This window comes from Palaemon carinicauda, chromosome 33 (genome assembly GCF_036898095.1).
Source record: "Palaemon carinicauda isolate YSFRI2023 chromosome 33, ASM3689809v2, whole genome shotgun sequence".
Taxonomy (NCBI): Eukaryota; Metazoa; Arthropoda; class Malacostraca; order Decapoda; family Palaemonidae; genus Palaemon; species Palaemon carinicauda.
The window spans coordinates 12,333,466-12,349,507 of NC_090757.1; the positions used below are offsets into that span (position 1 = coordinate 12,333,466).

General features: G+C 40.0%; 2 protein-coding genes across 2 annotated transcripts in view; one reads left to right on the forward strand and one right to left on the reverse strand.

Moving 5' to 3' along the window:
• LOC137626048 (cylicin-2-like) overlaps positions 1-601 on the reverse strand; it is a 3,313-nt gene extending 2,712 nt beyond the window's left edge. Inside the window, exon 1 of the mRNA XM_068357133.1 lies at positions 540-601. Within this exon, the coding sequence (XP_068213234.1) occupies positions 540-601 (62 nt within the window). The remainder of the gene's footprint in view (positions 1-539) is intronic.
• A 6,359-nt stretch (positions 602-6,960) lies between these two features.
• LOC137625850 (deoxynucleoside kinase-like) overlaps positions 6,961-16,042 on the forward strand; it is a 44,956-nt gene continuing 35,874 nt past the window's right edge. The window contains exon 1 of the mRNA XM_068356752.1: positions 6,961-7,316. Within this exon, the coding sequence (XP_068212853.1) occupies positions 7,082-7,316 (235 nt within the window). The 5' untranslated portion in view covers positions 6,961-7,081. The remainder of the gene's footprint in view (positions 7,317-16,042) is intronic.

Here is a 16,042-nt window from a genome sequence, read left to right on the forward strand (position 1 = left end):
CTAAAGTGTCTCTTCTATCCTTACTAAGTGGAAAGAGGCCACTGAACAATTACAGTGCAGTAGTTAACCACTGTTATTAGAGGTTTTGAAGGTCGTTCATAAATGGCAGAGGTAAGAGACAATAAAAATGGGCCTAGAGACTGACTAGTATATCCATGAGATCAGCACCCAAGCACCCTCTCCACCCAAACTAGGACCAGGGAGAGCCAAGCAATGGCTGCTGATGACTCAGCAAGTAGACCTATACGCTTCCCAAATTGGGCCCTAGACCCTCACCCTCAGCTCCCAAAGATGGTACACTAATGTACAAGAAACTATCAAGATTGAGCAGGAATTGATCTCCTGTCCAGTAGGACACCAGGCAGGGATAAGGCCACAACTAACAATAACCCATGGAAAAGCTCGGCATCCACAAACCCCAGCTCAGTGGAGAGAGCGATGCCAGATGTGAAGCAATACCTACATCTCATTATCAAGATATTACCTGCTTATGACGGCACTATAATTGATTAGCCTAAATCAGGAACCAGGAAACTTGCCTATTTCCTGATATAGGCTGCCTAATCTGTGAGTCAGGGAACCTCTGAGAATCAATATACATTTTAGGAAAATTGCTACAAATTTTGTTAAACGGGCTATAAAAAGCCTATTTAATAGGTTATGCGCACTGACTGCCTACTTCATGAAACAAAAAGCACAGAAACCAAGGCAAGAAATTTTTCTCAGATTACAGTACCTTCATCTTCTTTGCTGATAATAAAGCATACCAAAGCCATGATGACGAAAAGAATGTCAGGGTACTTTGATACATAGATGGCTGTTAGGGGTGTTGTGAGTATTATGAAACTGAGGGACATGAAAGAAAAACAAAATCTGTAAATTTATTATTGTCATTTCTAATGTGGGATTACATATAGTCTTTTCCTACTACATTTCTTCCATATCAAAGATGAGAAGACATTCCAAAGTGCACTTAGCACTGACTACAGTGAGAGGCTACCACCAAACTGTAAACAAGATTCAAGTATCAAAAGTGCTTTCAGGGATCATTTGGATATATCAAAATTGAATCAAGTAAAAAGAAAAAGCTTTCATTTAGACATAATATGGCTTAATTCTACGTTTTCTCCTCAATACAAATATCCCCGTTCTTAGACAGTCTAACGGGTTTTCAGTTTATTTGCTGTTGAAATGAAGGTCAAATTCGGTGAAAGCACATTATTTACTACAGGGAAAACTATTTTTCCTGTTCAAAATGTTGTTCCGTCCGTAACTATAATTTTACCTATACAACAATAAAGAAGGCTTAAGTGGAGTGATTTAAAGGTTTGTTTGGAGAAAGTAGATTAAAAAACAACCCTGGTCAGAGTTGGTCCAAAGCCTGGATTATAAAGTGAAAGTTATCGACAGAAAGAACATACACCCATAAAAATCATTCGCCAAAGGACAGTCCAGGAATAACAAAGCCTATCGAGTACTTAGATAATGCTCACGCACTTACCATAAGTAACTTAAGTGAGAGTTGCCTGACCCATAAGAAATTAGGGTGAATGAATAAAAGTAAGAACTTGTAAGAAGAATGACTCAAACAAAAGAGAATTGGCTGTGTGTGTAAGAGATCATGTGATAGTAGTATGATGCAAGTTGTCTTATAGTGAAATAAATGAACATGGAAGAAATGGAGTAAGAGTAATAGTATCTTGCGATCATACAGTTACAGTAGTATAGTTAGAGTAAAAAGGCAAAAGGACTGAGATAAGCATAAAGCAGGGATTAAAATAGATCCTTGTTAATGTTATATGGTAAATTGCAATAAAAGCAATGGACCACAAGCCTAGTTACACAGTAGCAGGAGTGAAAGTGTAGTCAAAGACTTAATAGAGCAGCAAGAGGGTGGTAGCGAAGGTGCTATAGGAGATGGGATATGGTGGAGAGAAACAAAGAGAAAGGGGGGAATTGAGTCTGTGATGATTTTTATTTAGTTTTAGTACACATCTCTGAAAAAAAAAAAGACAAAGTACAGTGGTTGGTTTGATGCAAGACTAGGGCCATAAAAACCTAGATACTTTCATTGCGATCTGAAGAAGATTAGTAACTCTGGATATAAATGGGAAGAGGATAGCAGCAGAGCATAAAACATTAGTGATGGATTGTAGATTATTAAAGGACTGCAGAAGTAAGAAAGTAAGGAAAGATCTCCAGATAAAGTGATGACAACCAAAAGATGCAAAGTTCAAAACTATATTTAAAGAGAGTCCTAGAAGAGGTAAACTTTCATGAGGATGTACATCAATGATGATTAGATAGTAGTCAAGAGATTTTAAGAATTAGCAGGTCTTGAGGAAATCAACTGAAACTGTACCTCTAATGGAGTTGGAACTAAGAAATACAAGAGTTGGTAAAGGAGAAGAATAAAGCATATATCTTAGGATGGGTTAGCTAAAATGAATTGTATAAAAAAAATGCAAAGAGGCTAATTAAGAGGCAAAACAGTGTTAGAGGCATAGAGAGAAAATAGGAATGTCTGGAACATTGGAAAAGCAGAATGCTATAAACACAAGGGCCCAACAAGGAAAGAAACCCGCTGCAAATAAAAACAGGCAGTTGAAGAATATAACATAAAAAGATTTAAAAAATAAAAGATATGCATAATGAGATAAATAACAATGCCAAAGAAATATGTAACAAGTAAACTATGACACAACAGGTAAGCATCTGCATCAATTTTCAACTTCCGATGTTCCATCGATTCGACTACTATATTGGATTGGGAAGATCATTCCACAATTTGGTCACATCACAAATAAAACTTCTATAGCATCATATAGTACTGTATTGACCTTTATGAAAGAAAGTCCAAACTGATAGGATTAACTGTATACAGTACCTAATACAACATAATGCATAGTACAGTCTGGGAAGATCTAAATGCAACAAATGATCAAAATTATGAAAAATTTTACACCGCATGCACTAAGAATTTATTGAATGATGGTGTCTAAAATTAATATCCAAATAGGGTATAAGAAATTTAATAGAGTAAATTTTTAGCCAAGTTAAAAGGAGTTCGATGTAAAGAGAGTAGCATCACCTGCATAAGCAACAAGCTTGCTTTAAAGACCAAACCACATATGGGAAGGGGCAAGAACAATACACTGAGTAGCACCAGGTAATACATTCCTGTAATCACCATGGGGCCCATCCGCAATTACTATTCACAATATATTGGTTAAAAAATCGATAATAGTATTAAAAAATTGTCTACCAACTCTTATCAGTTCCAGTTTGAAAACAAGCGTCTTGTGATTAACAAGCTTTTACAACACATTAAAAATAGATTGTTTTCATAATCTGATACAGTATATCTATTTCAATTGCTTGTTAAATACAGAATAAAGCTATTACAAATCCTAACTTTGAAGCGCTCAGTATTAGGGATCTTCATTTCACAACCCTGATATTGAATACAGTGCACAGTCTACACAACTTATGCTACCCAAAATTTAATTAAAGTACCCATCAGTAAAACGAGGAATGGGTTTATCATTCAAGAATTATCATTTAATTCAAAATTATTCAATATACAACATCCTCACCAATTTAGCTATAAACAACAGTTCCACTATCAATTCATTTTTACCATTAAATCATAAAAGCACAACAATCAATTAGTTAATACACAATAGAGAAAAGCAGAAATTTCAATTCTAGTGTAGGTGTATATATTTATAAAAAAATATGATAACAGTTATCTATAGGAACTGATATAAATCTGATAGTGCATTAGCAAGGACAAAGGCCTTAATGAATTCATTCATTGGAAATCAAAGTGTCCAGCCCAAGAAGAGTTTTTATTTTGGACCATAAAATTGATTTGAGAATGCAGAAAACATGGATGAAGAAAATAAGTCATTGAAACTGCATGTAATGTGAAAGAGAAATGTACAAAAGGTAATGAATCTGTTTTGATCGAAGATGAGTATGCCAGTAAAGAATTGAATCCTGACTATTAAAAGTCTGACTATGCACCACTTCCTCCATCCCCCTTCTACATGACAGAGCGATGAGGCCTCCAATAATATACTAAGTAATCAGGAAAAAGGAACAATGTCAGATCGTTAATTTTTTAACTCGGATAACCAGTCCCCTCTTTCAATACTTTCCCACGTAAACAGATGTCCAAATGTAATATTTTTAAAACATGTTAAAAAACAAATTAAGATATTACTACTATGAACTTCTCTTCAATGAGGTACCAAAATATGTGAGATATATCCACAAAATATCAAAGTTAAATAAAATATGAAAATTAATTTACAAAAAATTCACCAAAGGACTTGAAGAATGAGCACAAGCAACTTGAAGCTATGTCATTTAGCTATGTCATTTAGGAGATCAAATTATACAAGTACAGTGAAAAAAAACAATAAAATAACTACTAAATCACCACAGACACATACATAAAATAAAAACATACTATACAAGTACAGTACAGTACAAAAAACATCCAAATTACTGTAATACAGCACCAAAAACATACAGGAGATAAAAACGTTAAAGTACTGTACTGTACATTAACAAAAAAAAAATAAAAAAAGACTTTACTAATCATCATTACTAGCCCAGCTACAACCCTAGTTGGAAAATCAGAATGTTATAAGCCAAAGGGCTCCAGCGGGTAAAAATACTCCAGTGAGGAAAGGAAATCAGTTCAGTATAGAGCTATTGCTGCTCATCTGAAAGTAAAAAATATTCAAGAAATAATGACCCACATGAATAGCATGCACACGTCGTCTATGTACCTCTTGCCAAAACAGGGGAGCAGTGAGATTGTTTACTTGCGAGGCGAATTGAGCTACGGACGAGCAAAAACCATTTGAAGAACAGGATATAAACTATAGATAATTATGATAGTCTAACAGTAACTTAAGTGGATAGTGTGCGCAGCACATTCTGTACAACTTGCCAGAATATAGAAGCGGCAAGAGAATGTTTATTTAAAAGCGAAGCTAACCCAGGCTTTGCCACTCCGGCAAACCTTTGAAGACAGGATATGAAATATAGGTAATTATAATCCTTTAATTATCCCTCCCTTACATGAACTATAAATTTTTCCATCTGGTTACCTTAGTGTTTATTATGCATTTCTAACCATTATCATTACTGCAAATCACTCATATTTGGTGTTTCCCCAGCAAAAACAAGGTTTCCCATTGGGATATCCCATAAGCCTAATTGTTATTTTTAAGGGGGGGGGGGTAAGGAATCATGAGCAGTTACTTTGCCCCATTATTCATCGGCAGAAATGGATAAAAAATAACAAGATAGCGAGTACGAGAAATATAGGGTTTATATATTTGGCTACAAATTCAAGTATAAATATACCATAAAATCAAGGCCAATCATACGAGTTTCCTGACCACATTAAGGGATTCCTGTATAGCATTGAAAATTGTAAGTAACAATATATTTAAAATGTGTGCAAGTAAAGTGATAGAAATTTAAAGTATTTATGACATATTATTCAGAAAGCAATGTTGGGAGTACGTTTAGTCTAATGAACCTGCAAAACAAGGTAATGTCAATTTAACACCACATACCTTTATGTCACTTTTTATTGATCCAAAGAGCATGTTGCAATATTCTATTGCATCATCAGGCGACGGCAAACTTCTGTTGATATATATTGTAGATAAATGAATGCAAATACACAAAATAGTTCATTTCCACACTCACAAAATAAAAAACACTATAAACCAAAGTTTTGAAGTTTTCACTTGTTAGTTGTCACATTATTCAGGAGCGTTTTCTTTGTACCGGCTCTTCAATTTCCTTGCTTAATTCTTTAAAACTATGTCCATATATTATTTTCAATATGAGATTCAATGTCTATTGCCCTATCTACAATAATAATTAGTAATTAACTTTTAAGATACCTAATTATAGCTATATACTGTTAAAAAAAACTTTGATTCACGTAGTTCATAGGCTGGTGGCGTAAACCTCCCATTTTAAAACTAGGTCTAAATATTGTTTTTAATCTAAGATTCAATATGTATTACATATCTACAATACTAATCAATAGTTGAATTTTAAAATACTTAAATATAGCTATATGCTATCCAAAATGCTCTAATTCCCGTAATTCGTTGTCGGGTTGCGTAAGTCTTCCATTTTAAAACTAGGTCCATTGTTTTTAATCTAATATTCAATATGTATTGTGTTATTAATAATAATAACTAATAAGCAGGGTTTAGAATACTTCACTATAGCTATATACTATTCAAAATTATTTAATTCTGGTCATTCATAAGCTCGTTGCGTAAATCTTTCATTTCAAAACTAGGTCTAAATATTGTTTTCTATCTGAGATTCAATTTGCATTGTGTTCTTGATAATAGTAATAAATAAGCAGCTTTTAAAATACTTAACCATAGCTATATACTATTCAAAGTGCTTTAATTTTCGTAATTCGTTGTCTGGTTGCGTAAACCCTCCATTTTCAAACTAGGTCTATATATCATTTTAAGTTTGAGATTATTTAATTATGTATTGTTTGACCTACATTAACAATTAATAAGCAGCTTTTAAAATACCTAACCATAGCTATATACCATTCATAATCTCATAAGCTGGTTGCGTAAACCTTCCATTTCAAAACTAGGTCCATATATCGTTTTCATTTTGAGATTCATTAATTATGTAATATCTTATCTACATTAATAATTAATAAGTAACCTTTGAAATACTTCACTATAGCTAAATAATATCCAAAAGGCTTTAATTCCTGTCATTCATTGTCTGGTTGCGTAAACCTTTCAGTTTAAAACTAGGCCTATAGATTTTAATCTAAGATTCATTGTGTATTGTGATAGTAATGATAACAATAAGCAGCTTTTAGAATACTTAACTATAGCTATATACAATTCAAAATACTTTTAATTCCCGTAATTCATTGTCTGGTTGCGTAAACCTCCCGTTCGTAGTAACACTATCGATTTGTCAAAACAGATCTAAACAAACTTGCTCCATCGTGTTCGCTGTTGCATGCATGAAGGCATGACAAATTCTTCACATATAAATGTTCCAGACAGTGTGCAAGCAGTGCAACTCTTTGCTTGTGTGTCTGAAGCAACAGAAATTAACATTTCCACTTCGTAGCAAACATTATTTCGACCTAGTTGGGAGCAGAGATCTGATGAGCAAACGTAACGTACCTAATAGACCTAGGATTATCCGTAATAATTTTACAATATGCCATAGAAATTCACAAATGGTCTTTAACAGAGAAGAATTGCTTCACTGTCCAAAATCCAGTAAGTATCAGTGTTAGTAATGTAAGTTAAACTTTAATCTTATTTGGTTATTACTGTGTAGTATTGCAACCTAACCTAATCTAGGTGGTCTAGACTACCTATCCCTAGCTTACAGTGCCCATGAACTGAATTGACCCCTAATTCTCGTTAGATACCATCCATCTACGTTTTAATTTCTACTTTTACTATATTCAATTTTGTGATATAACTTAGTCAGTAAGATAAGGAAATGGGGTGGGGCTGTTCTCATATGGGTAAATCCCCCCTCCCACCCTTAGTAAAATGTTAAGTAAGGAGGAACCATCGGCCAGGTTAGGTAGGTGTCAAATATTATTTTACTGTATTACAGGGCAATGTAACCTAGGAAACAAACTACTTTTTTCTAAAAAAAAAAAAATTTTGCTCTCTTCGAAAATAACACTCGTTCCCGTCGCAAATGAATAGGTTAAAATATATATATATATATATATATATATATATATATATATATATATATATATATATATATATCTATATCCTACGATAATGAAGAACCTTCAGTGGGAGCTCGGGGTTTTGGGTGGGGAAAACATACTGGGGAAACGATATATAATGGTAAAACAAGCCTTTTCTTCTCTATACATTACTTTCTTGGATGTATAATAAACGGAGGAAAAGACAAAACAGTATAACTGGATAAACTTTGGAGGCGCCGTTGCAAAAGCTATGTCTCATGAAAAAATACGGTAACCATAGCTGCCAACGTGTGATGTAGAGCTGCGGCAATGTTAGCGTAACATGCTAACATTAGCAGTGTTTTTCATTCATTTTTTGTCATTCTACTTATCGGTTGTTGTCGCTCTCGTTCGTTCGTTTACACATAGCAGGTTTCGACCTTCTACGCAAAAACCCCGCCTCCCTGCGCAGAGACTCCGCCTCCACCAATAGGATTTCTTCTTCTCTAACCGTGAAATGTGACTATTCGACTTCTTCACCCGCTTTATTCAAGTATATTACTTGATTCAGTTCAACTATACCATTCGTTTTATGTAATACCCTTGTATACATATTACGATTGACCCCAATATTACACGTTTTATTATCCGATACCTTATGAAATCACCCCATTTTATATTCCCATTAAATATTATTTTTCAATATTTAACTTAGCCGGTGATTATATAGCTGCAACTCTGTTGCTCGACAGACAACTCTACGGAAAAACTCGCCAGCGATCGCTACACAGGTTGCGGGTGTGCCCAACAGCGCCATCTGTCGACCAGATACCCAGCTCTCATGTAAACAAAGACTCAATTTTCTCTCTGTCGAGGTGTCGACAAGACGTACTTTACTCGCTGTTGCTAAACTGGAGTTTTTCACATCTAATTGGTGAAGTACTATATTCTAGTTTTGAGCTTTCGCTGTGCAGGGTTTTTCTTCACACAAATCCTTGAACTCTTTTTGATATCGGATTCTTTGTTGATGACTTTTTGATCGTTTTTTTGAATTTCCCTTGACCAATTCAAAATGGCTGACCCTTCACAAGTCCCCAAATTTAGGAAATGCAATGCTAGGGACTGTTCTAGGCGTCTTCCGAAGGCTTCTATCGACCCTCACACTGTTTGTTCCAATTGTCGGGATGAAACCTGTCAATTGGAAGATCGGTGTGAGGAGTGAGTTGGCCGTTCGGAATTCGATTTTATCGAATTTCAAAAGTACACACGTAGGCTAGAGAAAGATAGAGTTAGGAGAAGTTCTTCTCGTTCTATTGATATATCCTCTCCTCATGCCCCACAACCTATTCCTTCCCCTGTAGTGGTTGCTCCTAACCCCCCTCCTGGCACTCAGGAACCATCGATGGCTGATATGATGCGTGCCATCCAGGCTCTGGGTGAGAGAGTTGAGTCCCTTGCTAGTGACCGTAATCAGCTCATGGCGGATGTGAAGGAGCTTAAGTGCCAAAGTGCAGTGGGAAGTGCTAAAGTGCCAAGTGATAGTGTTGTGGACAGTGTTGCGTTTGAGGGTTCGTCTGTTCGTGCCTGTCGTCTTCCTAGTCCGGGACCTCTTGCAAGCTCCCAAGTCCAGGGGAGAAGCAATGTCGTACGACGCATGGGTTCGAGAGGCTTTAATCAGCGAACAGACGTTCCCTCCGTGGTATCGGGCGTATCTACCCAAGATCGCTCCTACCTAACTAAGACGAGAGAGCCCATTTATACCTCGTCTTCTGAAGGTGTTTCTCGCAAGAAACTTTGGACCAAGGTCTCGCGACCGTTAAAACGTAAATCGGTCCCTTCAGCACAAGTCCAACGGCCCGGTTGTAGCCACTGGGTCAGTTCGGACTCGTTGCCGTCATCCGATGACTGCTCACCGCCTAAGAGAGGCAAAGCGGTACCGCTTCAGACAGTAACACCGTCTGTCGCCGCACCTGCTCCCGTAGACCCTAAGTGGTCTCTACTGCAAGACATGCAGTCTAAACTTACGTCTCTGATGCAGGACTTTCGTGCGGAGAAGGTTGCTGCCGTACCAGCTAGTGCAGTACCTAGCCTACAACCCTCCACGCGATCGGTTGTGCGTCCTGTGGACGCTGAGGTAACCTTCTCACGCACACCAGTTGAGAGAGTTCCTCCACCCATGCGTTCCAGTGTGATCTGCCAGCCGCATGTTGACGTTAAGCGACGCACGGAGGTTGCCGTTGACGTTCTGGATGTTCAACAACCGTCAGAGTTGCTTTGTTTTGACGCGGTGCGTCAACCTCCGCAACCCAGTGTGGTTTCCACTGCGCACCCACATCAGTCTAGACAGTCTGGAGTAGACGCTGTGCGTCCCCGCGCTACCATGGTTGTTGCCAGCTCACAGACTGGGCAGCAGTTCCATGACGTTGCGTCCGGCTCAGTCACGCATGCACCAGTGCGACCGGACTCAGCGAACCAGCCGTTACCCACTCCGTTGCCGTTTCCTCATCAGTTGTCGGATGAGGAACTTTCTGATGATGATGTTGCTGCACATATAGATGAACCACAATCAGAATTGGACGAGCCTAAGTCTACTCAACCCTCTTTGGACTTTGGAAAAGTTTTGGCCATTTTCAAAGAGCTGTTTCCTGACCAGTTTGTTTCTGTGGCTCCTCGTTCTCCGCCTTCAGAGTTTGTTTTAGGCATGCCGTCTACCACTCCTGCCTTTACTAGACTCGTCCTCGCACGCTCGTCCAAGAGAGCTTTGCGGGTGATAGGAGAATGGTTGCAGTCCAAGAAGAGTTTAGGGAAGAGAGCCTTTGCTTTTCCCCCTGCTAGACTCTCTTCTAGGTCGAGCGTCTGGTATGCCACGGGAGAAGTTCTCGGCTTGGGAGTTCCTGCCTCTGCCCAGGGCGACTTCTCAAGTCTTGTAGACTCTCCCCGCCGCCTTGCCATGAGACGCTCAAAGATATGTTGGTCATCATCGGACCTGGACCACCTTTTGAAAGGTATCTTTAGGGCCTTCGAAGTTTTTAACTTCTTAGACTGGTGTCTAGGAGCCCTAAGCAGGAAGATCTCTTCGACAGATAAAGAGACTTCCTTGCTCATTATGTCCTGCATGGACAAGGCCGTACGTGATGGGTCTAATGAGCTTGCTGCATCATTTATGTCCGGAGTCCTAAAAAAGCGAGAAAATCTCTGCTCATTCCTTTCTGCTGGAGTTACACCGTGCCAGAGATCTGAGCTTCTCTTTGCTCCTCTTTCCAAGTGCCTTTTTCCAGAAGTCCTGATTAAGGAAATAGCCGCTTCGTTAGTGCAGAAGGACACTCACGATCTCGTTGCGTCCTCAGCTCGCAAAGCTCCTCCTTTGCCTACCTTGTCAGCTAGACCAAGGATGGACACTCCAGCGTCTCGATTTATTCCGCCCTTTCGTGGCAGAGCCTCCTGCAGAGGAGGTGCTCGTGCCGAAGGGAAACGAGGGAAGAAGAAAGGATCCAAGTCCTATAAGGGCAGAGTCTGACTGCCCGCATCTTCAGACAGCAGTGGGAGCCAGACTCAAGAACTTCTGGCAGACCTGGGAGAAGAGAGGTGCAGATGCACAATCTGTGAAGTTGCTCAGAGAGGGGTACAAGATCCCTTTTGTACGGAAACCCCCTCTAGCAACGTCTCCCATCGATCTCTCTCCCAGGTACAGAGAGGAAGACAAGAGACGAGCCTTGAAACGGGAAGCGTCTCTTTTGCTAGAGAAGGGAGCGGTGGTCAAAGTCTCGGACCTTCAATCTCCGGGATTCTACAACCGCCTCTTCTTGGTTTCAAAGAAGACAGGAGGGTGGAGGCCGGTGCTAGACGTCAGTGCTCTGAATGTCTTTGTCACAAAGCAGACGTTCTCCATGGAGACCACAAAGTCAGTCTTAGCAGCGGTCAGAAGGGAAGACTGGATGGTCTCGTTAGACCTAAGGGACGCCTACTTCCACGTCCCCATCCACCCAGACTCCCAACCTTTTCTGAGATTCGTTTTCGAAAAGGTGGTCTACCAGTTTCGGGCCCTGTGCTTTGGCCTAAGCACAGCTCCTCTTGTGTTTACGAGACTGATGAGGAATGTAGCCAAATTCCTCCATTTATCGGACATGCGGGCCTCCCTTTATTTGGACGACTGGCTTCTCAGAGCCTCTTCCAGTCGTCGCTGTCTGAAGGATCTAAAGTGGACTCTAGATCTGACCAAGGAATTGGGTCTCCTTGTCAGTATGGAAAAGTCGCAACTGGTCCCATCCCAAACTATTGTGTATTTAGGGATGGAGATTCACAGTCTAGCTTTTCGGGCTTTTCCGTCGGCCCCCAGAATAAGCCAAGCCCAGTTATGCATCCAGAACATGCTGAAGAAGGAACACTGCTCAGTCAGGCAGTGGATGAGTCTGGTTGGGACGCTATCATCCCTGGAACAATTTGTGTCATTAGGAAGACTACACCTCCGTCCTCTTCAATACCATCTTGCTTTTCACTGGAAAAAGGACAAGACGCTAGAAGCGGTCTCGATCCCCATTTCCGAAAAGATGAAGTCTTGTCTGACTTGGTGGAAGGACAGTATCAACCTAAGAGAGGGTCTTCCCCTGGCTGTTCAGACTCCCAACCACGTTCTCTTCTCGGACGCATCGGACGTAGGCTGGGGCGCAACATTAGACGGTCGGGAATGTTCGGGACTGTGGAACTCGAGTCAAAGGATCATGCATATCAACTGCAAGGAGCTGCTGGCAGTACATCTGGCCTTGAAAAGCTTCAGGTCTCTCCTTCGAGGCAAAGTGGTGGAAGTGAACTCGGACAACACCACTGCCTTGGCGTACATCTCCAAGCAAGGAGGGACCCACTCACTGACGTTGTTCGAGATCGCAAGGGACCTGCTCATCTGGTCAAAAGGTCAAAACATAACACTAGTAATGAGGTTCATCCAAGGCAACTTGAATGTCATGGCAGATTGTCTCAGTCGGAAAGGGCAAGTAATTCCAACAGAATGGACCCTCCACAAGGATGTATGCAAGAGACTTTGGGCCACTTGGGGCCAACCAACCATAGATCTCTTTGCAACCTCGCTGACCAAGAGGCTCCCAATATATTGCTCACCAGTCCCAGACCCAGCAGCAATACATATAGATGCCTTTCTCCTAGATTGGTCACATCTAGATCTACAGTATACGCATTCCCACCGTTCAAGATTGTCAACAAGGTACTGCAGAAGTTCGCCTCTCACGAAGGGACAAGGTTGACGCTAGTTGCTCCCCTCTGGCCCACGAGAGAATGGTTCACCGAGGTACTTCGATGGCTAGTAGACGTTCCCAGAAGTCTTCCTCTAAGGATGGACCTTCTACGTCAGCCACACGTAAAGAAGGTACACCAAAGCCTCCACGCTCTTCGTCTGACTGCCTTCAGACTATCGAAAGACTCTCAAGAGCTAGAGGCTTTTCGAAGGAGGCAGCCAGTGCGATTGCTAGAGCAAGGAGAGCATCCACCCTTAGAGTCTACCAATCGAAGTGGGAAGTCTTCCGAGACTGGTGCAAGTCAGTCTCTGTATCCTCGACCAGTACCTCTGTAGCTCAAATAGCTGACTTTCTCTTATACCTGAGAAAAGGACGATCCCTTTCAGCTCCCACTATCAAGGGCTACAGAAGCATGTTGGCATCGGTCTTTCGGCATAGAGGCTTAGATCTTTCCAACAATAAAGATCTTCAGGACCTCCTTAAGTCTTTTGAGACCACGAAGGAGCGTCGTTTGGTTACACCTGGTTGGAATTTAGACGTGGTACTAAGATTCCTCATGTCAGACAGGTTTGAGCCGCTACAATCAGCCTCCCTGAAAGATCTCACTTTAAAGACACTTTTCCTGGTATGCTTAGCCACAGCTAAAAGAGTCAGTGAGATTCATGCCTTCAGCAAGAACATCGGATTTTCATCAGAAAAAGCTACATGTTCGCTACAACTTGGTTTTCTAGCCAAAAATGAGCTGCCTTCTCGACCTTGGCCGAAATCGTTCGATATTCCCAGCTTATCGAATATTGTAGGCAATGAACTAGAAAGAGTCTTATGCCCTGTGAGAGCTCTTAAGTTCTATTTAAAGCGAACTAAACCTTTACGAGGCCAATCTGAAGCTTTATGGTGTTCAGTTAAGAAACCATCTTTGCCTATGTCAAAGAATGCTTTATCCTACTTTATCAGACTGTTAATACGAGAAGCTCATTCACATCTGAGTGAGGAAGACCAAGCAGTGCTTAAGGTGAGGACACACGAAGTTAGAGCTGTCGCAACTTCCGTGGCCTTTAAGCAAAATAGATCTCTGCGAAGTATAATGGACGCAACCTATTGGAGAAGCAAGTCAGTGTTTGCGTCTTTTTATCTAAAGGATGTCCAGTCTCTTTACGAGGACTGCTACACACTGGGACCATTCGTAGCAGCGAGTGCAGTAGTGGGTGAGGGCTCAACCACTACAATTCCCTAATTCCATACCCTTTTAATCTTTCTCTTGAAATGTTTTTATTGTTGTTTTTTGGGTTGTCCGGAAGGCTAAGAAGCCTTTCGCATCCTGGTTGATTTGGCGGGTGGTCAAAGTCATTTTTGAGAGCGCCTAGATTAGGGGTTTGATGAGGTCCTGTTGTATGGGTTGCAACCCTTGATACTTCAGATCCTAGGGGTCGATCAGCATCCTAAGAGGATCGCGAGGCTCCGTAAGGAAGACATACTTAAAAGGCAGAGTAATTGTTCAAGTCGACTTCCTTACCAGGTACCTATTTATTTTGTTTTTGTTATTTTGATAACTTCTAAAATGAAATAAAAAACTCTTAGCTCATAAAAGTGTAAACATATATTACTGGTCTCTACCCACCATCCTGGGTGTGAATCAGCTATATAATCACCGGCTAAGTTAAATATTGAAAAATGTTATTTTGATTATAAAATAAATTTTTGAATATACTTACCCGGTGATTATAAATTAAATGACCCTCCCTTCCTCCCCAATAGAGACGCAGTGGGACAAGGAGAAAATTGAGTCTTTGTTTACATGAGAGCTGGGTATCTGGTCGACAGATGGCGCTGTTGGGCACACCCGCAACCTGTGTAGCGATCGCTGGCGAGTTTTTCCGTAGAGTTGTCTGTCGAGCAACAGAGTTGCAGCTATATAATCACCGGGTAAGTATATTCAAAAATTTATTTTATAATCAAAATAACATTTATCATACATTCCAATTTATCTTCCTATATTACTTTTATACATTTAGTTATTACCTTGTCACGCCCAGATTTCACATAAATACTTGCTCTGGACAAGTTTCCCATTCTGGTTCATTCATGTTTATTCTCTAGACTCCGTTGCTCTTCCGTTAACCAATCACGAACACATATGTATGTAAAGTTGGCACAGGGGGTGGTTAATATTTCCCAACCCCCACCTTCCAACAAAACCTTTTCTGTGGAAACCTTTGTCCAAATCAGGTCTTTGTTAGTTCAAGTGACGTCTTTTTGAGTATTTTATGATGGAAGTTTTAGAAAATTGTAACGACTTCAGTAATCCATACTTGAAAGTATTTTGGTGAATTCCAATGTTGATAATTTTTTAAATCTCGTAATGTAATACTGTACCGTCTAATAAATTTTTTATTCCTAATTTAAATATTAATCTCTGGCACCATCGTTCAATTAGTTCATTATGCATATTGCATAAGATTTTTCATATTTCTGACCATCCTTTACATTCAGATCTTCCCAGACAGATCCATCATGTTTGTAATACGTTGTATGTAATTAATTGTAATAGTCAGGCCTTCTCCATTATAAGATTCGATATTACACAGTTTTTTAGAAGTTTTATTCCAGCTGTGACCAAGTTGTGAAATCATCTTCCTAATCAGGTAGTTGAATCTGTAGAACTTGAAAAATTCAAAGTTGCAGTAAATGCTTTTATGTTGAGCAGGCTAACATAATTCTTTTTTTAGTTATATATGAATTATCTGTTATTCCAACACAGAGACTTACCTCAAAACACTTTCATAGGAGTTACCTGGAACCTCCTCTCAGACGACCAGAGTTTTGTGTAGTTTACCCTACTCCCATTTTCTGTAATGGTAGGCCTAGCGGAAGGATACGTGCCCTGAGGGCAAACCCGAGGTAGGCCACATGCGCGCTTGGGTCGTGATCTCCAGTAAGTTCTCTGGTCGCGTCGTGATATCATCTCGACGCTCCTCTGATCTCAGTGCGACCCTTTGTGTCTCGTGGCCACGTGGTTACCGCATGGTCTGTTGTGCTTTCCCTTGTA